Here is a 23,007-nt window from a genome sequence, read left to right as displayed (position 1 = left end):
TTGAAAAAACAAAGAGGGTCATTCGCTGTGCAGTAATAGGATGAATCCACAGACATCTCTTCCTTCGCCAACGCAGGATGCACTGTCTTGGTTCCTCCTTGTGCCGAGCAACCAATGCCAAACGATTGGCCTCAAAATCAAAGTCCGCACATATGCTCACAATCTTCGCTATAACTCCTTCCATCTCTGCCACTAGCTCTACAACCTTTCAAAGATGTGGTGTTAAATATAGTTTTCCAGTAGTTTGCAGTATCCAATCACGCTTGGGAGCAGTTTCCAGTAGCCAATCACGTTCGGGATCATCCCATTTGGGAGGTCTGGAAACAACGGATCCGTCGAAAAACGGATCCAACGGATGGAAAAAATGGATGTAACGGATGGTACGGATCCGTATAGAGATCCGTCAAAAAACGGATCCGTATCATCCGCTTTTTCACATTTTTGGCAGATCCGTTAGTTCGCCACGATGTCGGATTTTGACTAACGTCAAACAACTGAAGTGTGAAAAAGGCCTTATGTGTCCTTTTTTGTTGATTTGTTTTTTGTTTTTTTGTTTATTATTGTTTTATCAGAAAGGCTGCATTTTGAGTGGCAAAATGAATTTTAGTGATTTGTGTGCACATTTTTGTGTGCTTTTTTTTACTCTTACATATTTTACTTTTTTTTACACTTTATCACTGTGGAACATGTATAATTTTTACTTTGATCACTGGTTTCATACACTTCTGTACTCATTTACAGCAGTGCATGAGAGCATTCAGGGTCTCACCGACAATCACAGACTCAGTCTGTTAGAGACATCTTATTGCTGGATCTTGCAGGCCATCGTTCCCACATGACCTCAGAGTACCATCGGGACCCATCGGGTAACCATCGGGACCCACGATTCTCATTGCGGGGGTCCGATGGCTACTAAGGGGGCTTTGTGACCTCCTTTTAACTTAAATACCGCTGTCATGATTGACAGCGGTATTTAAGGGGCTAATTGGCCCCGATCGGTCGCAAAACAGGTCGGGTCGATATTGCCGCTCAGCGTCGCCATTCCCTTATTCCTCAGTGCTGTTAGAAAGCAGCGCTGAGTAATAAGTACCCTTAATGACCGCCGTTAAAAGGCATATTGGCGGTCGTTAAGGGGTTAAACCATAAGGAAGTGATGAACTCAGAACAGCTGAGACAACTCAGAAATGAGGGCTCCAGGAGACAAACAAAACTGCTTAACCAATGCAAGAACAAAACAAGGAAAATATGAACTGCTAATAGGATGGTGAAGCAGTTTTAACCAACCCAAATATACAGTGGGGAAAAAAAGTATTTAGTCAGCCACCAAGTTCTCCCACTTACAAAGATGAGAGAGGCCTGTAATTGACATCATAGGTAGACTACAACTATGAGAGTCAAAATGAGAAAACAAATCCAGAAAATCACCTTGTCTGATTTGACAAGATTTATTTTTCATATTATGGGGGAAAATGAGTATTTGGTCACCTAAAAACATGCAAGATTTCTGGCTCTCACAGACCTGTAACTTCTTCTTTGAGAGGCTCCTCTGTCCTCCACTCATTACCTGTACTGTAGTAATGGCACTTGTTTGAACTTGTTATTAGTATAAAAGACACCTGTTCACAACCAACCTCAAAGAGTCACAATCCAAACTTCACTATGGTGAAGACCAAAGAGCTATCAAAGGAAACCAGAAACAAAATTGTAGCCCTGCAACAGGCTGGGAAGACAGGATCTGCATTAGGCAAGCAGCTTGGTGTGATGAAATCAACTGTGGGAGCAATAATAAGAAAATGGAAGACATACAAGACCACTGATAATCTCCCTCGATCTGGGGCTCCACGCAAGATCTCACCCCGTGGGGTGAAAATGATCACAAGAATGGTGGGCAAAAATCTCAGAACCACACGGGGGACCTAGTAAATGACTTGCATAGAGCTGGGACCACCGTAACAAAGGATACCATCAGTAACACACTACACCGCCAGGGACTCAGATCCTGCAGTGCCAGACGTGTCTCCCTGCTTAAGCCAGCACATGTCCGGGCCCATCTGAAGTTTGCTAGAGAGCATTTGGATTATCCAGAAGAGTATTGGGAGAAAGTCATATTGTCTGATTAAACCAATGTAGAACTGTTTGATAGAAACAAAACTCAGAACGCAAGCTGGAGCGTGACTTGCATGATTATTCTAACGAACAGGTGTACGAATGGGGCAGGTGGGAGAACACTAGCAAATCAAATACTCCTAAATCAATATTAAGACGGCCCAAACAATACACCAGCGAGAATCAAGCTCAAAGACAAGTCAAATTCAGCTCGTTGGATCCGTAAACATCAAATGGAGCCACATCTGATTCTGACAGAGACAACTAAACAGTCAAAAAACTCTTATTTAAAAAAAAAAGACATTTTTTGCAGCAAAAAAAAAAGAAAAACAAGAGAAGGAAGGGAAGGAAGCACCGAACAAACCAGAGGCACGCAGAGGTACCATCTGAGGAACCCTCATTAAGAAATTTTGATGTGATAAATTTATTGTTAACTGATTTAACTGCAGATCAAAGTGAGTTATTGTCTTTTGGACTATCCTTTGTCCCAAGTTGTGACTTTAATCTTTTTTCAACAATATGTGACAGCAATAAGTTTATTAGAAATATTATGTTAAAGCTACATTTTGATGATCGTTCAGCTGAATTTGAAAGGACTAGTAATGTTTCTGATAACGTATTTGAAAAGTGCTGTTTTTTGAAGCAAGTGTCAATTATGTGTTTGCAGGATTTGCAAGATCAGGATATGCATAGTAACGATAATTCCATTTCTTGTATAAAGAATATGCACATCCCTAATCCTAGTTACTATCCAGTGAAAACAACAAAACCTGTGATGGATAGGTTTCAGAGTATTGTTGAAAGTGAACTCAGAACTTTATCTGAAAACGTATACACCAAACATTCATCCAACAATAATCTGAAACCGCCTTTGAAAAAAGCACTGCAGGAGCTCAAAGCAAATGACAACCTTGTAATTAAAAACTCAGACAAGGGTGGGTCAATTGTTCTAATGAATAAAGCTGACGATAGTGAGTGGGTAGAAAAAATGTTAAATGATCAAGCAATCTATAAATGGCTGCCAGATAATCCTTCCTTAAAAATAAAAGATCGTATTTTTAAGGTTACAGATGAAGGGTACAGTATTGGCTTTTTTTTAGTGCAAAGGAAAAGGATTATTTGAAAGTTTCTAATCCGGTCACTCCTATACTCTATGCACTACCTAAAACTCAAAAAAATCCACCCTCCTCCCATGAGACCTATCGTCTCAGGAATTGGATCAGTGGGAGAAAAATTGGGTGAATGGTTGGATCTTCTTCTTCAACCTTTGGCCCAAAGGGTTCCAGGATTTATTAAGGATAGTACTGATGTTCTATGTACAATGGAAAGTCTGGTTTGGGATACAAATTTTTCTTGGATGACGACAGATGTCATTTCTTTATACACATCAATTCCTCATAGAGTGTCAATTTATGCTCTGGCATTTCACTTGCGGAAATATAGTAACTTCTCACCTGAATTTCAAAATTTTATAGTAGAGGTTGTTGATTTGCTAATTTTAAATAATTATTTTTTCTTTAATAAGGATTATTATATGCAAATTAACGGCGTCTTCATGGGGGCCAAATATTCCCCCTCATTAGCTAATTTAGTTATGAGTTGGTGGGAAGAGTTATACATTTACAGTGCAGATAATCCATACATGAATTCTATTCATTATTATGGCAGACACAGACGATATCATCATGATATGGAATTCTGATGTATCTGCCGTACAGGATTTTAATTCTTAACTTTAATCCCCTCAACTTGAAATTTTTGGTGCGACATGAAATTTCTTGCATTGACTTTCTGGACTTAAAAATTTAGAAGGAATATCTGGCAAACCCATTATAACACGGACATTTAGGAAGGACACAGCAGGGAACATAATACTCCACGCTAAAAGTCACCACCCGAAACATACGATTAAAAGTATACCAGTGGGTGAAATGACGCGTGCAAAACGCAATTGCAGTCTGCATGGTGACTATGAGAAAGAAGTACACAATATTAAAAAGCGTTTAAGCCAGAGAGGATATAATCAATGGAGTCTGAATAGGGCTGAAAAAATTGTAGCCAAAAAAACACGCTTTAAAGTGCAGCAAAACGCAAATTATAATCCTACTAATCCTGTAACGCTAGTACTACAATATAGTAATCAATTTTCCTCTATTAAAAAATCATTCAGGATAATCTATCTATCTTAAAGGAAGACCCAGAAATTGAGGGGATTATAAAAAAAGGATTGAGAATTGTGTCTAGAAAAGCACCCTCCATAAGACAAAGCCTATCACCAAGCTTTTTAAATACATCCAGCACATACAACTAATTGGCTTAATACTAAAGGCTTTTGTAAGTGTGGTACAAACTCATGTAAAACATGTAAATATATTAAAAAATGTACTAGGTTTGGAGATTCCCGCGATTGTCATTTTTTCGACATTAAAAATTTTATAAACTGCAACTCCAAAAATGTTGTATATATTATGGAGTGTACAATCTGTCATCTGAAATATGTGGGTAGCACTAAAAAACAAGAATTAGGGAGCACATCTATGACATAGAAAACGCTAATGTTAACAGAAATACATCTCAAATATTGAAACATTTTATTGATTGCCATAAGGATAAATTAGACTCATTAGCAGTTTATGGTATAGAAAAAAATATTAAACCAATTAGAGGGGGTGATCTTGAAACCACACTGAGAAATAGAGAAGCCTGGTGGATTTTTAAATTAAACACCAGAGTACCACTGGGTTTAAATAAAAGGAAAGATATTATGCTATTCTATTGAATATAAGATAGTTAAGGGGAATTGAGCATGTCATATGTAATAAATGTTTAATAAATATTCAAGAAATAATATACCGTATATACTAGTGTATAATCCAACCCCTCTAATTTTGCCAGAAAAAACTGGGAAACCTTATTGACGCGCGTGTAAGCCTAGGGTTAAATGGTGGTCCAAGAAGATGCTCCATAGATAACCCCCCCATATGCTGCTGCACAAGGGTTAATTCTGGCCCAAGAAAATGCTCCATAAATACCCCCCATAATATGCTGCTGCACAAGGGTTAATGCTGCCCCATAAGATGCTCCATAAATACCACCATAATATGCTGCTGCACGAGGGTTAATGCTGCTCCATAAGATGCTCCATAAATACCCCCCATAATATGCTGCTGCACAAGGATTAATGCTGCTCCATAAGATGCTCCATAAATACCCCCCATATGCTGTTGCAAAGGGTTAATGCTGCCCCATAAGATGCTCCATAAATACTCCCCATATGCTGCTGCACAAGGGTTAATGCTGCTCCATAAGATGCTCCATAAATACCCCCCATAATATGCTGCTGCGCAAGGGTTAATGCTGCCCCATAAATACCCCCCATATACTGCTGCACAAGGGTTAATGCTGCCCCATAAGATGCTCCCTAAATATCCCTAATTTGCTGCTGCTGCAATAAAAAAAAATGACATGCTCACCTCTCCATCGCTGGGGGCCAGGTACCAGTGGAGCTGGACAACTTTTTCTACATTTATATCTTCAAGCGCCATGACACAGTGTCTCCGTGCTCCGATATCCAAGATGCCTTCTCTGGTGAGCTGTTTTTTTGTCAATTTAACAGAAACAAAACTCGTCGTGTTTGGAGGACACAGAATGATGAGTTGCATCCAAAGAACAGCATACCTGCTGTGAAGCATGGGGGTGGCAACATCATGCTTTTAGGCTGTTTCAATGCAAAGGGACCAGGAAGACTGATCCGTGTACATGAAAGAATTAATAGGGCCGTGTATCGTGAGATTTTGAGTGCAAACCTCCATCCAACAGCAAGGGCATTGAAGATGAAACGTTGATGGGTCTCTCAGCATGATAATGATCCCAAGCACACCACCAAGGCAGTGAAGGAGTGGCTTTGTAAGAAGCATATGAAGGTACTGGAGATCCCGAGCACACCACCAAGGCAACGAAGGAGTGGCTTTGTAAGAAGCATATGACGGTACTGGAGTGGCCTAGCCAGTCTCCAGATCTCAACCCCAACCTTTGGAGGAATTTGGAAGTCCGTGTTGCACAGCGACAGGCCCAGAGGGGAGGAGATCTGCATGGAGGAATGGGCCGACATACCACCAACAGTGTGTGCCAACTTTGTGAAGACTTACAGAAAACGTTTGACCTCTGTCATTGCCAACAAATGATATATAACAAAATAAAGAGATGAACTTTTGTTAATGACCAAATACTTATTTTCCACCATAGTTTGCAAAATAAATCTTGCCATATCAGACAAGGTGATTTTCTGGATTTGTTTTCTCATTTTGACTCTCATAGTTCTGGTCTATCTATGATGTCAATTACAGGCTTCTCTCATCTTTTTATGTGGGAGAACTTGCACAATTGGTGGCTGACTAAATACTTTTTATCCTCACAACAAACCTGTGACAAAAATGTATCTAAAACTCAGGAACAATGTAAAATCTGTAATACAATTTATTTAAAACAGAAAATCAACTTTTTAATTAAATTATTTTTATACTTAAAATTTACAATGTTCTTTATGGCCAAACATACAGGTTAATAAAATGCCTTATAAAGGTGATATAATCTTTTTTTCATTACACAATGCAAAAATATAAGAAAACTGGCCTAAGTGGAAGTATTTTTAAGTACACACACTTGGCAAGCTCTCTACCTGTCTGTGATGGAGGAGTAATGGCAACTGGTCGAGGTGTAGTAGACCTAACAGAAAACAAGCATCATTAAATCAAAAAAGCTCAACAAAGTTCAACTGGGTTCAGCAAGTACTTGTGGATACAAAACATTCAATAGGCCTCTAAGCTTTAACTTTAGTTCTCTACTGTCACTATAATTAGATACTTCCTCAGGATGTAGGAAATATATGTGGATAAGGATCTCACCTGCTGCTACTTTGTGACCTACTTATGGAACTCTGAAAAGCAAAACAAACAGCTTTAATAAAAACATGAAACTGAATATATAGGAAAAAGAAGCATCATGTATAAATAAAAGAATTGGATGATAAACACACACACACCTAAATATATAGTGACAAAGTCACTGGTAAAGTGCTGGAGGGGAGATATATTTCACTACACCTAATGGTGTCAATGATATAAAACTCAGAGTTTTTCCTCCAGCACATTAAGTGTTGTGAAGGATTAAGCTAATTTGCATAATGGGCTGGTTTTTATGTGGACATCCATAGAGCGGGAGGGAGGATGTCCACCTTATCGCCACCCCTCGGTGTGGTCTGGGGCTTAAGTAGCTGGCCTCCAAAGGCAGCAGTGTTCAGTGTCTGGAGTGGAACACTCCAGAGAAGTTGTTGTGCTAGAAACAACCTGAACCGTGTGTGTGTTCTGCTAGCGGTGAGAGGGGGAAGCCCCGCTCTCAGAAGGTATGTGTTTTCTGCTATCATTTTGTTTTGTTTACCTGTTTTGCCCAGAAAGCTGTATTTGTTTTACTACACCTTGGTTTATGCTTTACATAATAAACCAAAGGAAGCTCTTAAAGCCGCAGTGTTCCCGCGTCTATCTCCGTGTACTGCCGAGTGAGCCAATCTACCACAATATATACAATGTTCAAAAAAATAAAGGGAATACTCCAAGTCAATCACACTTATGTGAAATCAACCTGTCCAGTTATGAGGCAACACAGATTGTGAATCAATTTCTCCTGCTGTTGTGCAAATGGAACAAACAGGTAGCAATGATAGGCAATTAGCAAGACAACCCCTATAAAGGAGTTGTTCTGCAGGGGGTGATCATAGACCATTTAGCTGTTCTCATCCTTTTTAGCTGTTTTGGTCGCTTTTGCATTTTGTCATTGCTCTCACCAATAGAGGTACTGTACAGTTGTTTACAACCCACATAAGTTGCTCAGGTAGTGCAGCTCATCCAGGATAGCACATCCATGAGAGCTGTGGCACAATAGGCACATTTTGGAAACTAGACCTGTCAAGGAATGTGTGGTGAGCATCTTGAACCTCCAGAAGCTTCACAGATGTTTGTAACGTTAACTTGTGAAAAAAATTTTTCCCACAAAAGTTATTTTAGCCCCAAAGTTTTTTATTTTCACAAAGGGTAACAGGAGAAACTTCACCAACAATTTGTTGTGCAATTTCTCCTGATTATGACAATACCTGATTTGTGGGGGAAAACTACTGTTTGGGCGCACAACTGGCAAAGAAAGGAAGAAGTGATGTTTTGGAACTCAGACTTTAATTGAATTATGTGCTGTGTCATGTGGTGTTTGGAGAGCCCCTGGTGAGCCTAAACAGTGGAAATGCCCTACAAGTGACCTCATTTTGGAAACTAGATCCCTCAAGAAATTTATGTAGACATATGGTGAGCACCTTGAACTACCAGGTGCTTCACATAAGTTAATAACGTTGAGCCAAGAAATTTAAAACAAAAAAAAAAATCAAATTTTCTTCCCACAAATCTGTTATTTTAACCCCATATTTTTTCATTTTCACAAGGATAGCAGGAAAAATGGACCCCAAAATTTGTTGATCTGCCATCGTAGGATTTCCATGGCTTACCCACTTCGTCAGGGCTGGCGGTAGAGCTCTCAGATACTTGTTCATGACGACTCTCTGGATTATCTCTGGCGCTGTCAGCACCTCGGGTTGTAGCCACTTCTTCGTCACGTGGATCAGGTCGAACATCTGTGACCGCGGTGGTTTATCCGGCTGATAAGTCCATTGATGCACTCTCTGTGCACGGACAGCGGTCGTCACTCCCAGCCGGGCCAAGATCTCGGCTTTCAGTTTGTCAAAGTCCTGCGCGGCTTCAGGTTCTAAGTCATAATAAGCCTTTTGGGCCTCACTGGAAAGAAACGGGGCAATCAGTCTGGCCCATCGTGCCTTCGGCCATTTTTCTCGCACCGCCGTCCGTTCAAACGTGGTCAGGTATGCCTCGACGTCATCTTCGGTCGTCATCTTCTGCCAGTACCGACTCACGTGAATCACTCTCGACTCGGCTTTCAGGTTAACCTCAGGTAAGCTTGCCAGGCGCTGCGCCACCTGCTGGAGAAGCGAACGATCGGTAGCTGTCATGTCCACCAACTCCTTCAGCTGGGCCATCATCACCCGATTAGCGTCTTGCTGGACGGCGGTGGACTGTACCAGCGCTTTCACCATGTCCTCCATGTTCATGCTTCCAACGTGATGCCCGTGTTCTCCACCACAATGTGAAAAAACACTCCGGGATCGCCTTTCCTGGGGTCAAAGGTCACGTGTGTTCAGCATGAAAATCCCGTCCAGCCAAACCACAGTTACCGTGGGCACTGCTTTCATTCACGTGTGTCTCTCACACAGACAGGCTCTCTGTGTCCCCAGGCTGAGACACTCACACAACCCTCTGGCATCCTTTTATATCCGCCTCCCATTATTCATTAGTAACCAGGTGATATACTGACCAGACTAGGCCACATAGGAAAGGTATCTGGGCGAGATATACCTGCCCTCATCCACTATTCCCACATGATTCTCACAACGCCTAAAACCAGACACCGCCGGATCACCGGCCAGACAGTGTCCTCAGTGACTCCATCTGCTATATTATAGGGAATCTGGGGGTTGCATCTGAATCACGTATTTCAGAGATTTATATGGAAATCTCGGTGTAAGTGTTCGCGCAGGATAAATGTGAGCCAAGCTTTACTGTGATCTTTGGGAGGCAGAATGAAAAAAAAACAACAGCAGGTGAAGAATTGATTTTATTTTTTTTTTTCAAGCTGTTCCTGGTGAAGTATACATAGTGTTCAAAATAATAGCAGTGTGTTCAAAAATATGAGTTAATCACAAAACCTTTATAGTAGTTTTTATTTCCATGCATTGGGAACATTGCACACTGTTTTCTAATTCAAAACATGAAGAGAAATGTATATAAATTTTTAACCAATTTACAGAAAACAACAAGAAATGAACATTAGGCTGTTCTAAAAACAGCAGTGTCTGCATTTACCTTTACAAACTCACAATATGTACTTTTTTGGGGGATTTATGTAGTGCCCGCATCTCTGACTGCAGTCCTCTCTCTGAAGAGACATCAGAATACTCACCGCAGAGGCTCACATCCTTCTCCTTTTGGGGTTTGCGGCTGCCCGGGATGCGTGCAGTCCTGGCAGATCTTCAGGCACTGTGCTTAGAGCGCGTGCACAATTTTTCTTTCTTAAAGGGGTCACGCACATTTCTCTAAAGTGTCCCCAGACAATAGCTAGAGGTCTATTACTATTTAAAGTGCCTCCTCCAACATGGAGGTGCCTGTGCATTGTCATGAGTTTGTTCCTAACACGCTTGTCAGTTCTCAGGTCCCAGTACTTGCATCTCAGCCTGCTGCACCCGCCAGTGCTTCCTTCAATGGTAGCCAAGTCTGTTGCACCCGCCAGTGCTTCCTTCAACAGCAGTCAAGCCAGCTTGAACCCGCCAGTGCTCACCTTAATGGCAGCTGAGCGAACTACACCTGCCAGTGCTCATCTCTCCTTCACACTGTCTTGTCTGCACCTGCAGTTCCTGTCATCTTCTCTGCCTGCATCTGTTTGACATTTCCCCAGGCCATCCCAGCTACCTGTTCCTAGGGGTCATCTGCCATCTACCCAAGGTCAGTCATGGAGTAGCACCTGGATCACCTCCGTCGTCTCTTCATGGATCACGGTGTCGTTAGCTGCTGCATGTCCGTGGTCAAATTGGGCGAGTCTCCAAGTCATGCTCCTCCAGGTCTTCCTTGGGCTTTGGCACAGTGGTTCCACCACCCAGACCGTTGCAGTTTACACAGGCCATGGAATCCACTGACTCCCAGGCGTCTTCCATATCGGACCTATACCAGAAGGTCTCCCACAAGAAGGATCAGAAGGACAAGATTCTGTCCTATCTACAGCCTTTGAATACCCGTCTTGATGCACTGGTAGTAACGGCTGCTTCCATATCCTCCCAGGCGGCAGTCACCACCACGGTGACCCAACAGGCAGCCAGCTATGCACCAGATTCTGGACCTCGTCTGTCGGCTCCCCCACGCTTTCGCGAGGAGCGAACCCTGTGTTGGGGGTTCATTAACCAGTGCACGCTGCACTTCAAACTCCTGGCTCATCAGTTCATCTCAGACCGAGCCAAAGTGGCCATCATGTCACACCTATCTGGTGAGGCCCCAGCATGGCTCAATCCTCTGTGGGAAGGAGGGAATCTGTTAGTTTCGAACCTACAGTCCTTCTTGGAAGCCTTCCGTAAGGTCTCCGACAAGCCCGGTCGTGTTTCTTCTGCAGTCTAGTCTCTGCTCCAGTTACCCCAAGGTAACCTCTCTGTGGGTCAGTATGCGGTCAGTTTCCATACCTTGTCTTCTGAACTTGCTTGGAACAATGAGGCTCTGGTGGCAACCTTCTGGGAAGGTCTCTCCAAGCGAATCAAGGGCGAACTGGCAGGTTCATCCTTGATCCAGAGAAGTGGAAGATAACCACCTCTCTGGATGACCTGGTGTCTCTCGCAAACCAAATTGATATTAGATTCCAGGAATGGACCAAAGAGGTGAACCGCGAGAGAAGATCAGTACACCTGACTCCCACCTTTCAATGACTGGTTATTAAGTAAGTTCCTGCTGCAACTTCTTTGCTTGAACCTATGCAGATTGATCAGGTGAAGCTATTCAAGTGACACCAAGAGGTTCATCAGGCCAAAGGGACATGCTTCTACTGCGGCAGCTCCAAACACCTTATTCGTTCCTGCCCAAAACAGGGAAACGCCAGTGTCTAGGGTAGGTAGGAGAGGCTACCCTGGGCAAGACTTCTACCTCTCCATCGTTGACCCTGACTGTATCTGTCTCCTGTGGCAATGGGTCTTTTGTTGAATTGACCAACCTGGACTCTGGCTCCGCGGGTAACTTTTGCTCAACAGGCTGTGGTCGAGCGATACAAGATTCCGGTCCTATGTCTTCCAGATTTGTTGGTGGTTTCTACCATGGATAGAAAGCCCCTTCCCGAGACCATCAAGTTCATCATGAAGTCCGTTGAGCTTCAGGTGGGGATGCTGCAGTCGGAGAAGATTTCTCTTCATGTGCTGTCTGGTCTCTCTTATCCTCTACTTCTAGGTCTCCTGTGGCTGCAAAAACATAAACCTGTTCTGGACTGGAGGCCTGGAGAAATACTCCATTGGGGCTCGGGATGTCAAGAAATGTGCCTTGCTCCCGTTCGCCCTGTCAGGTCTCCTGCTTCTGCTAATTTGCCAAGCCTGCTTGCGGCATATTGGACGTATGTGGACATCTTCGACAAGAAGGAGGCTGAGACCGTGCCAACTCATAGGCTGTATGACTGCCCAGTTGACCTCCTGCTGGGCACCTCACCTCCACGAGGCCGAATGTACCCCCTATCCCAGGCTAAGGCTCGCGCTATGTCAGAGTATATAGAAGAGAACCTCACTAGGGGATTTGTCATGGTCTGCCTGAAATATCTGTTACGGTCCTTGTAGGGTTAATCCTATGTGGCCTCGCTTTGATTTGGGGAGGGCTATAAGTAACCGCACTGGTGCTATGCTCGTTGTCAGTGATACGTCTGTTCCTGGCTGAGTAGCTGATCCTTGTATACCTGTATATATTGCCTGCTTCTATACAATTGCTCTGTATATGAACCGGTCTGTTTCCCGTTTGATACTCATCTGCTGATTCTGTACTTTCTGTGTTGCTCTTGGTTCTACCCCAGCTACGTCCCTGACTTCCCGTCCGCCTGTCCCCCTGGTACTGCATTGCTCTCTCTGGCTTCTGACTCCCGGCTTGCTTCTTACCACTCTTACCAGTCGGCTGTTAGTGTTACCTGCTTGTTACTGCCCTCTGATCTGTTTTCGGCATTACTGACTATTCTCCCGGCTCTGCCTGATGGGTTCCACTATCCCTGCTAGGAGTTCGGGACCTAGCTCCACCCCCAGTCACTTCCCCAGTGATCACGTATTGCAGGTCCTGTTCCTCCTGCAGCACACTTTCATCAATGTTCACTTTCCGCTCCAGGAGTTCTCGGGTTTCCACAGCACGTTTTTCGACATGCGTACAGTCTCCGGTGGTGAGTCTGATAAGGTGTCCATCACAGGATTTATCCAGAAATTCTCATCTCCTGCTGGAAACCCTGCATTGACTACAGGGGGCCTTAACCAAATCACAGTAAAAAATAAGTACCCACTACCCCTGATCTCCGAACTGTTTGATCACCTGAAGGGTTCCAGAGTCTTCACGAAGCTTGACCTATGAGGGGCATACAACCTGGTTCAAATTCGCCAGGGAGACAGCTTTCAACACCCGTGATGGCCATTACGAGTATCTCTTTATGTTGTTTGGACTTTAATGCCCCAGCTATCTTCCAAGAACTGGTGGACGACATCTTCTGTGACCTGCTCTATATGTGTGTGGTAGTATACTTGGACGACATCTTGGTATTTTCTTCTGATCTGCCAACACATAGGAGAGACATTTGCCAGGTTCTACTAAGGTTAAGAACTAACCATCACTATGCCAAATATGAAAATTGCATCATTGAACAGTCCTCCCTTCCGTCTCTGGGGCACATAGTTTTTGAGACCGGCCTGAAGATGGATCCCGAGAGGGTAACCGCTGTCATTAAGTGGCCCCGTCCAGACTGTCTTAAGGCTATCCAGCGGTTTCTCGGGTTTGCAAATTATTATCGCCATTTCATTTAGCATTTTCCTTCATGGACTACTTCTATTTCTGCCCTGACAGGCAAAGGAGCCAATCCTAAGGAATGGACTCCTGAAGCAGAAGACGCCTTTGTATCCCTCAAGCAGGCATTCTCTCGGCTCCAGTGCTGCATTGCCCAAACCATAACAAGCAGTTCTTGTTGGAGGTGGATGCATCTTCCACACGGGCCGGAGTCATCCTCACTCAGAAGTCTTCATCCGGTTGCATGGTGTCCTTCGGCTTTTTCTCTAAACTCTTCTTGACACCAGAACGTAATTACTCTATTGGCGATAGAGAACTGCTTGCGATCAAGCTGGCACTGGAGAAGTGGTGGTACTTGCTGGACGGAGTGTCGCATCCTGTGGTAATTTACACTGACCACAAGAATCTGTCTTATCTGCAGTCTGCTCAGCGGCTTAACCCCAGTCAAGCCAGGTGGTCTTTGTTCTTAGCTTGGTTCAACCACACACACTTTCGTCTGGATGACAAAAATGGTAAGGCGGATGCGCTCTCCAGGTCCTTCCAGGCCTCCGACCAGGAGGAGGAGCTTAAATATACAGTTAATTATAGAAGGATAGGGAAAATGAAGGGAGGTCAGCTCACCAGTCTCGGTTGCGATCCATAATCCTCCTGCGCACGGAGTCACCTTGATCAGGGGTGTTGACTGAAGCAAAATAAAGGATGGAATCTCCAGCGCTGGACTTCAGTTAAAAATACATCATTTATTGTAAATTCTTAAAATAGAACAGAAAAAAGTATGGATAAGGACATACAGGCAGATGGGGTCTCTGGTGGTCTCCAACCAACGCGTTTCGACCTAGAGGGTCTTACTCATGGTTCCATGAGTAAGACCCTCTAGGTCGAAACGCGTTGGTTGGAGACCACCAGAGACCCCATCTGCCTGTATGTCCTTATCCATACTTTCTTCTGTTCTATTTTAAGAATTTACAATAAATGATGTATTTTTAACTGAAGTCCAGCGCTGGAGATTCCATCCTTTAAATATACAGTTAGGTCCATATATATTTGGACAGAGACATTTTTCTAATTTTATGCAAACAAATGTACCAGCAAAGGTCCTAAATTAAATACCCATTTTATATGGCAACTCAAATCTAACTATGCAAGCAAGGAGAAACAATGAGTATATATTGCCAATGTTGTATCAAAAAAATCTTGTAATTTATTAATTAATAGATTAATATACAAAAGTGCAAAAAATGCCTATCATACATATTACCTGGGTATATTTTACAATCTAATGACTAAATCCATAGGTTAGACATGACCAAAGGATACAAAACAGGGTAAAGTTATGACACATGCAAATAAATAATATCATTGCATACGAATTCCATATAATTCAAAAATAGAAAAACATGTGCCAACCAATACAGTGTAAGAAAGTGGATTAAAATTTCCAGTGCTGTGACTACCACATATCCCCCAAAACACTGTACCGCTTCATGTACATAATAAAAAAGCGAGTGATGAAATTTATAAAAGGTAATTACCCATAGGCGTTCAGTAGTCCTGTCCTGATCCCAGTCACATACCCCGACACGCGTTTCGCGTACACAAGGTGTCGCTTCCTCAGGGGGCGTGGCCCAATCTGGGCCTCAGTCCGGTATATATAGTGATTGTGACGAGCGTCAGCTTACGCTGAGTCGTTCTCCTTTTGAATGAGTGGACCCTCTGGGCCGTGGCACCCACCCACCTAGGGCGAGCTGATCTAGTGAGAATCCACCCCCTATACAGGGAGTGCCAGGGGCAAGACCAAGGGGGTGAGCCACCACATCAGCTGGACCAGACGGCCGGCTCAGGGAAACAAGACAAGGTGAGACAAGACGTTAGTTCAAGGAAACTTCATTAAGGAACACTTCTGGGTACAACAGGTGCAAAACATGAACACACAAAGTACATAAAGCAAGATGCGTGCAAGGGCACGCCGAGGTCCAAGGTATGAGGAACACTTCAGGGTATAACAGGTGCAAAACGTGAACACACAGAGTACACAGAGCAAGGTGCGTGCAAGAGTACGCCGAGGTCCAAAGCATGGTACGTGCAGATGGTAGACAGAGGCACGAGGACATCGGACAGCAGGCAACGATCAACCGGGACATCAGGTTCTGTAGCTCTGAAGGTGATCAGTAGGTTCCGGACATCCGGTAAGCAAACCAGGGTTCCATGCAAGGAGACAAGACAAGGTTAGAAACAGGATGCGTGTCAACGAACACGCCCGGGTCAGGTTCACAGGACGGAGGCCTGCGCATGCCAAGGGGCATGCCAGGGACAGGTACAGGGACGGTGGTCTGCGCGTGCGAAGAGACACGCCAGGGAGAGATACAGGACGGAGGCCTGCGCGTGCAGAGGACACGCCAGGGACCAAGATAGGGTACGGTGGCATCGGAATCCGGGGTGCTGGCATCGACCGACAGGGTCCAGGAATCAGACTGCGGAAATCAGCTCTGGACATCAGGCCGCAGTCATCTAGGTCCGGACCTCTGGCAGCGGTCGGCAGGTTACGGAATCCGGCAGGCAAGACAGGGTTCAGAGCAGAGCAAAGTATGCAAAAGACTTTGTGCAAAAGTAGCACGAAAAGGCACAGTGTGAAAACCAGCGTGCGTGCAAGGGAGCACGGAAACCATGGCTGGGGCTCCGGCAGGCGGTACCGACTGTGGCATAAGCAGGCGGGCACGACTTAGAGGCGGCACAGCTGCGGCTCACACAGCCGGTAACCACTATAGCACTGGATGGCGGGCACGGCTGAGGCACACAGGCGAGCACGACTAGAGGCGGCACGGCTGAGGCACAACAGGCAGGTGCAGGCGACCAGGTGCGTGCACGAGGGCACGGAGCCACAAGGCAGGGCTAGGCAAATGTACAGGACAGAGACGTGTGCGAAACAGCACTGCAAAGCCTAGTACGAAAAGTGCAAGGGCGCATGAAACATCAGAGACAAGGCATAGGGTAAGAGGCAGAGTCCTGCGCATGCAGAGGGCATGCCAGGGGCAAAGTACAAGACGAGGCCTGCACGTGTGGAGAGACACGCCAGGGACAGGGACAGAGTCTAGCAGCGGAGCGTAGGCCAAAGCCCAGAGCCTGGCCAAGGGAGAGCCTTTGGACTAGACAGAGTACAGAGCGGAGGTCTGCACGTGTAGAGAGGCATGCCAGGGACTGGGTACAGAACGGAGGCCTGCACGTGTAGAGAGACACATCAGGGACAGGGAACAAGGAAGCATAGCGAGGACAAACAAAGCACGAAGGACAACATGAGACAAAGCACGAGACAAGAGACGGAATACGAGCACGGAGCGTGTGCAGAGATGCACGACAGAGCAAAGTGCAAGGGCACAGAATAGAGGAAGCAACCCAGCAGACCAAGCAGCCATGTAGGGAAGCAACACAATACTCAAGCCCTGAGCATAGGAAGGGGCGGTCTGATATAGGGCATAGCACCTCCACTTCCGGGTCAGGACCAGGGAAGAACTTCCAGTTCAGATCCTCCAGGATCACAGGGAGCAGTCACATGATCAGGATTCCAGACATGCAGGGATGATTGTAGAACCAATGCTGAAACCTAGACATTTCACATTATCAGAATTCCAGACATGCAGAGATGAATGCAGAACCAGCCTCTGCTGGAACATAGGAAGGACACATGATCAGGAGTTCTAGACATGACGAGACGATCACAGAAGGTAGAACAGAAATGCAGGCATCCCGCAGCTCAACAGGAACAGGGACAGGTAAATATCGCCACTGCCAGGGGCTCAGGACACCGGCACCTGGCCCCCAGCAACGGAGAGGTGAGTATGTCATTTTTTTTTTGTATTGCAGCAGCAGCAGCTTCAAATAAGAGGTATTTATGGAGCATCTTATGGGTCAGCATTTAGCCTTGTGCAGCAGCATATGGGGGGTATTTATGGGGCAGCATTAACCCTTGTGCAGCAGTATATTATGGGGAGTATTTATGGAGCATCTTACAGGGCAGCATTAACCCTTGTGCAGCAGCATATTATGGGGGGTATTTATGGAGCATCTTACGGGGAAGCATTAACCCTTGTACAGCAGCATATGGGGAGTATTTATGGAGCATCTTCTTGGGCCAGCATTAACCCTTGTGCAGCAGCATATGGGGGATATTTATGGAGCATCTTATGGAGCAGCATTAACCCTTGTGCAGCAGCATAGTATGGGGGGTATTTATGGAGCATCTTATGGGGCAGCATTAACCCTTGTGCAGCAGCATATGGGGGGTATTTATGGAGCATCTTCTTGGGCCAACATTAACCATTGTGCAGCAGCATATGGGGGAGTTTATCTATGGAGCATCTTCTTGGACCACCATTTAATCCTAGGCTTATATGCGAGTCAATAAGTTTTCCAAGGTTTTTGTGGCAAAATTAGGGGGGGATCGGCTTATACACAATAATTGTTTTATTTTAAATGAGGTGAAGGGGGTGATTTTAAGTTTTATTTTTAAAAACTTTTTTTACTTTTTGCATGCTTCAATAGTCTCCATGGGAGACTAGAAGCTGCAGTATTTTGATTGCCTCTATTACACACAGATCACTTGTGTATAGCAGAAATGCTCAAAAGCTATGAGCGCCGACCACTGAGTGGCGCTCACAGCAATCTGGCTATGACAACCACAGAGGTCTGCTGCAGACCTCTGGTTGTCATGCAAACCCATCGGTGACCCGCAATTATGTGACAGGGTAACTGATGGGCGGAACCAGTGACGCACTTCCTGTAAGCGCGAGTTTAATGCCGCTGTCAGAGATTGACAGCAGTATTTAACTAGTTAATAGCCGTGGGAGGATCGCAATTCCACCCGTGCTGTTTCAGCTGTACAGATCAGCTGTCATGTGCCTGGAAAGTTGCGGGCTCAGCGCCGGAGCCCTTACCAAACATTGGGAATCTGACATGTGCATATTATTACTGCACATGTCGGAAAGGGGTTAATAGAAAATGGACCCCACAATTTATTATGCAATTTCTCTTGAACATGGCAATATTCCATTTATGGTTGTACACTGCTGTTTAAACACTTGCTAAAACACTTGTTAAAAAGGAAAAAATAAATGTATATTAAATGGAAAGCGGGGTGCATATCTAAAGAAGAATATAATGATGTCTGCAGGGCAAGCATTAGAAGAGCTAAAGTCAGTAATGAAGTGAGGCTTACAAGGGACAATTAAAAAGGTTTTTGGGGGTCTGACAGAAGCATAAGAAAAGTCAAAGATGCTAAAGGATTTTTATAGGCTGAAAAGGATGAATAGGTCAAAAATGATGTTGAGCCAGCCAAACTTTTAAATTCCTATTTTGCATCTGTGTTCTCAAAGAAAGCAATTGTAACATAAATTCACTGTGCTACAGAAGGAATAAAATAATACAAACTATAAACAGAGAGATGGTGAGGGAACACTTAGCTAATTTAAATGAGTTTAAATCTCCTGCTCCAGATGAATTACATCCTAGGGTACTGAAAAAGTTAGCAGAGGAAATTGCAGAACCACTAGCCAGAATCTTTGAAAAATCCTGGAGAACAGGAGAATTCCAAAAAGATTGGAGAAGGGCAAATGTTGTCCCTATCTTCAAAAAAGGAAAGAAGATGGAGTCAGGTATTACAGGCCAGTGGGCCTTACTTCTATACCAGAAAAGATCTTTGAACAAATTATTAAACAGCATGTATGTACTCTAAGTACTTGGATAAGAATAGTGTAATTAACCAGAGCCAGCATGGGTTTATAGAAAACAAGGCATGCCAGACTAATCTAATTTCCTTCTATGGTGGAATCACTGACTGTGTGGATCAGAAAAATGCAGTAGATATAATATATTTTAACTTCAGCAAAGCATTTGATAAAGTATCTCATACTATTCTTATTGAAAAAATGATCAAGTATGGGATTGACAAGTCTACGTTAGTTAGATTAATAACTGTCTCAATGATCGTACTCAAAGTGGTTGTTCTGTCTCCAACATCTGATTTATTATCTGCTTGTTAATGTTTTCAGTGTTTTTGGCTCCATCTAGTGACCAGAGTCATAACTACAGTGCTATTGTATTTTACTTTTACTTTCTAATCTTTTTTCCCCTCTGTCGCAATGCATTCTGGTAAGCTTTTGCAAAGGATTATAGTTATTCCAGCCCCCATTTTCCCTCCAGTTCTCCATTTTCCCTCAGCCTGCATCCTGGAAGCATCTCATTTCTCTTCTCCCCTTGTGAGCGCATCGCTAGTATGTAATCATGCTTCCTGTATCTAATTTCTGTCCCATATTAGCCTGATTAGTTTTCCCCTGCTCAGCTAGTAGTGCATATGTTGATTTATAATGTATATATGTATTCCAATGTACCCGGTACTGACTGAGTGTATATATGTTTGTATTGTAGTTTCAGCGCGCCAATATACAGTCATATGTAAAACTTTGGGCACCCCTATTAATGTTAACCTTTTTTCTTTATAACAATTTTGGTTTTTGCAACAGGTATTTCAGTTTCATATATCTAATAACTGATGGACTCAGTTATATTTCTGGATTCAAATGAGGTTTATAACAGAAAATGTGCAATCTGCATTTAAACAAAATTTCACCGGTGCAAAAGTATGGGCACCCTTATCATTTTCTTGATTTGAACACTCCTAACTACTTTTTACTGACTTCCTGAAGCACTAAATTGGTTTTGTAACCTCATTGAGCTTTGATCTTCATAGCCAGGTGTATCAAATCATGAGAAAAGGTATTTAAAGTGGCCACTTGCAAGTAGTTCTCCTATTTGATTCTCCTATGAAGAGTGGCATCATGGGCTCCTCAAAACAACTCTCAAATGATCTGAAAACAAAGATTATTCAACATAGCTTTTCAGGGGAAGGATACAAAAAGTTGTCTCAGAGATTTAACCTGTCAGTTTCCACTGTGAGGAACATAGTAAGGAAATGGAAGAACACAGGTACAGTTCTTGTTAAGCCCAGAAGTGGCAGGCCAAGAAAAATATCAGAAAGGCAGAGAAGAAGAATGGTGAGAACAGTCAAGGACAATCCACAGACCACCTCCAAAGACCTGCAGCATCATCTTGCTGCAGATGATGTCACTGTGCATCGGTCAACAATACAGCGCACTTTGCACAAGGAGAAGCTGTATCGGAGAGTGATGCGAAAGAAGCCGTTTCTGCAAGCACGCCACAAACAGAGTCGCCTGAGGTATGCAAAAGCACATTTGGACAAGCCAGTTACATTTTGGAAGAAGGTCCTGTGGACTGATGAAACAAAGATTGAGTTGTTTGGTCATACAAAAAGGCGTTATGCATGCGCTGTATTGTTGACCGATGCACAGTGACACCATCTGCAGCAAGATGATGCTGCAGGTCTTTGGAGGTGGTCTGTGGGTTGTCCTTGACTGTTCTCACCATTCTTCTTCTCTGCCTTTCTGATATTTTTCTTGGCCTGCCACTTCTGGGCTTAACAAGAACTCTACCTGTGTTCTTCCATTTCCTTGCTATGTTCCTCACAGTGGAAACTGACAGGTTAAATCTCTGAGACAACTTTTTGTATCCTTCCCCTGAAAAGCTATGTTGAATAATCTTTGTTTTCAGATCATTTGAGAGTTGTTTTGAGGAGCCCATGATGCCACTCTTCATAGGAGAATCAAATAGGAGAACTACTTGCAAGTGGCCACTTTAAATACCTTTTCTCATGATTTGATACACCTGGCTATGAAGTTCAAAGCTCAATGAGGTTACAAAACCAATTTAGTGCTTCAGGAAGTCAGTAAAAAGTAGTTAGGAGTGTTCAAATCAAGAAAATGATAAGGGTGCCCATACTTTTGCACCGGTGAAATTTTGTTTAAATGCAGATTGCACATTTTCTGTTAGTACAATAAACCTCATTTGAATCCAGAAATATAACTGAGTCCATCAGTTATTAGATATATAAAACTGAAATAGCTGTTGCAAAAACCAAAATTGTTATAAAGAAAAAAGGTTAACATTAATGGGGTGCCCAAACTTTTACATATGACTGTACCACCACGTTCAATAAAGCACAGATTCAACCTACAGTCTCCTTATTGGACCCCAGAATAGCGGTTTAGCTGCCTGTATAAGCTACATGAATTCGGCTTCATTTAGTGCGGACAGAACAGTGGTAATAAACGGTTGCACATCCAATTGCAAGAGTTTCAAGTGGGTTTTACACAAGGCCATGTCCTGGCTCCAGTGTTGTTCAACATTTTTACAAAGAATATAGATGAAAGGGATAATATAGAGAATAGAGATTAGATACTGGAAAAAACTTTTTCAAAGTGAGGGTGATCAATGAGTGAAACAGGCTGCCACGAGAGTTGGCGATTTCTCCTTCAATCAGTGTAATTAACATAAGTATCATAGTTAACCATAAAATGGCGCCATCAGTGGTTTACAGGCAAAGTAAGTAATCATGCATGATGAATGCAGTATTTCATAACTGAGACCCACAAATGAAATGTGACATAGAAAAAAATGGTAAGAAGTAAACAGTGATATAAGGAAAAAATCAAGTAACCAATAACCAAATGTTGTGTCACAGAACCGAGGTGGGCAAATGCAAAAGGTAGATGGTAGTAGAAATTTACCAAAAATACACTGTGGCCCTGGAGTCCCTACGTACGTTTTGACAGACAAGCCTTCTTCTGGGGAGTCAAAAAGTGAGGGTGATCACTGAACAGACATCTTTCTGAGATAGTTTAGTGAATCCTGCATTGAGTAGGTGGTTGAACACGATGATCATCGAGGTTCCTTCCAACTCTAGCATTCAATGTTTAGGCGCACAGTTGCAAGCAATGATTAAGTATCTTTATCCAAAACACATCTGCCTATTGTCTCCCTGTGATTGTGACATTCATCATGTTTTAATAAACTGAACTTTTATGAAGATCTGGTGGTTGGAACTTTTATCTTTTATCTACATTTCGTGCGATGAACTTTTAAAGTGCGTGAGCGGACTCTTTCTTTATATTTTTCTATTCAATGACTGTGATATATCCATAATTCCAAGATGATATTGCGTTTCTTTGGTTTCCCAAGGTCAAAAATCAACATATTTGGAGTGACAGAACTGGTTATGTTCCTGATCACAGATACATACATGAATTGTGTTGATATGACATGTAAATATTGCATTTCCATTGTGCAAAGAGATGTCCCTGGCATGGACTGGAGACGTCCTGTCTGCCTAGGGGCAGTT

At 43.5% G+C, this 23,007-nt stretch overlaps 1 protein-coding gene across 3 annotated transcripts in view; it reads right to left on the bottom strand.

Annotated features, from left to right (window-relative positions):
• The window catches only part of RNF212B (ring finger protein 212B), a 585,489-nt gene that overhangs the window by 289,700 nt on the left and 272,782 nt on the right, over positions 1–23,007 (bottom strand). For all 3 annotated transcript variants that reach the window (XM_073575552.1, XM_073575554.1, XM_073575553.1), the window contains 2 exons: positions 7,011–7,042; positions 6,785–6,831 (listed from right to left, as the gene is read on the bottom strand). In XM_073575552.1, the coding sequence (XP_073431653.1) occupies positions 6,785–6,831; positions 7,011–7,042 (79 nt within the window). The remainder of the gene's footprint in view (positions 1–6,784; positions 6,832–7,010; positions 7,043–23,007) is intronic.

Source organism: Dendrobates tinctorius, unplaced genomic scaffold, assembly GCF_039654945.1.
Source record: "Dendrobates tinctorius isolate UK_male_01 unplaced genomic scaffold, ASM3965494v1 ptg000044l, whole genome shotgun sequence".
NCBI lineage: Eukaryota > Metazoa > Chordata > Amphibia > Anura > Dendrobatidae > Dendrobates > Dendrobates tinctorius.
This window is presented reverse-complemented; position numbering and strand designations above follow the sequence as displayed.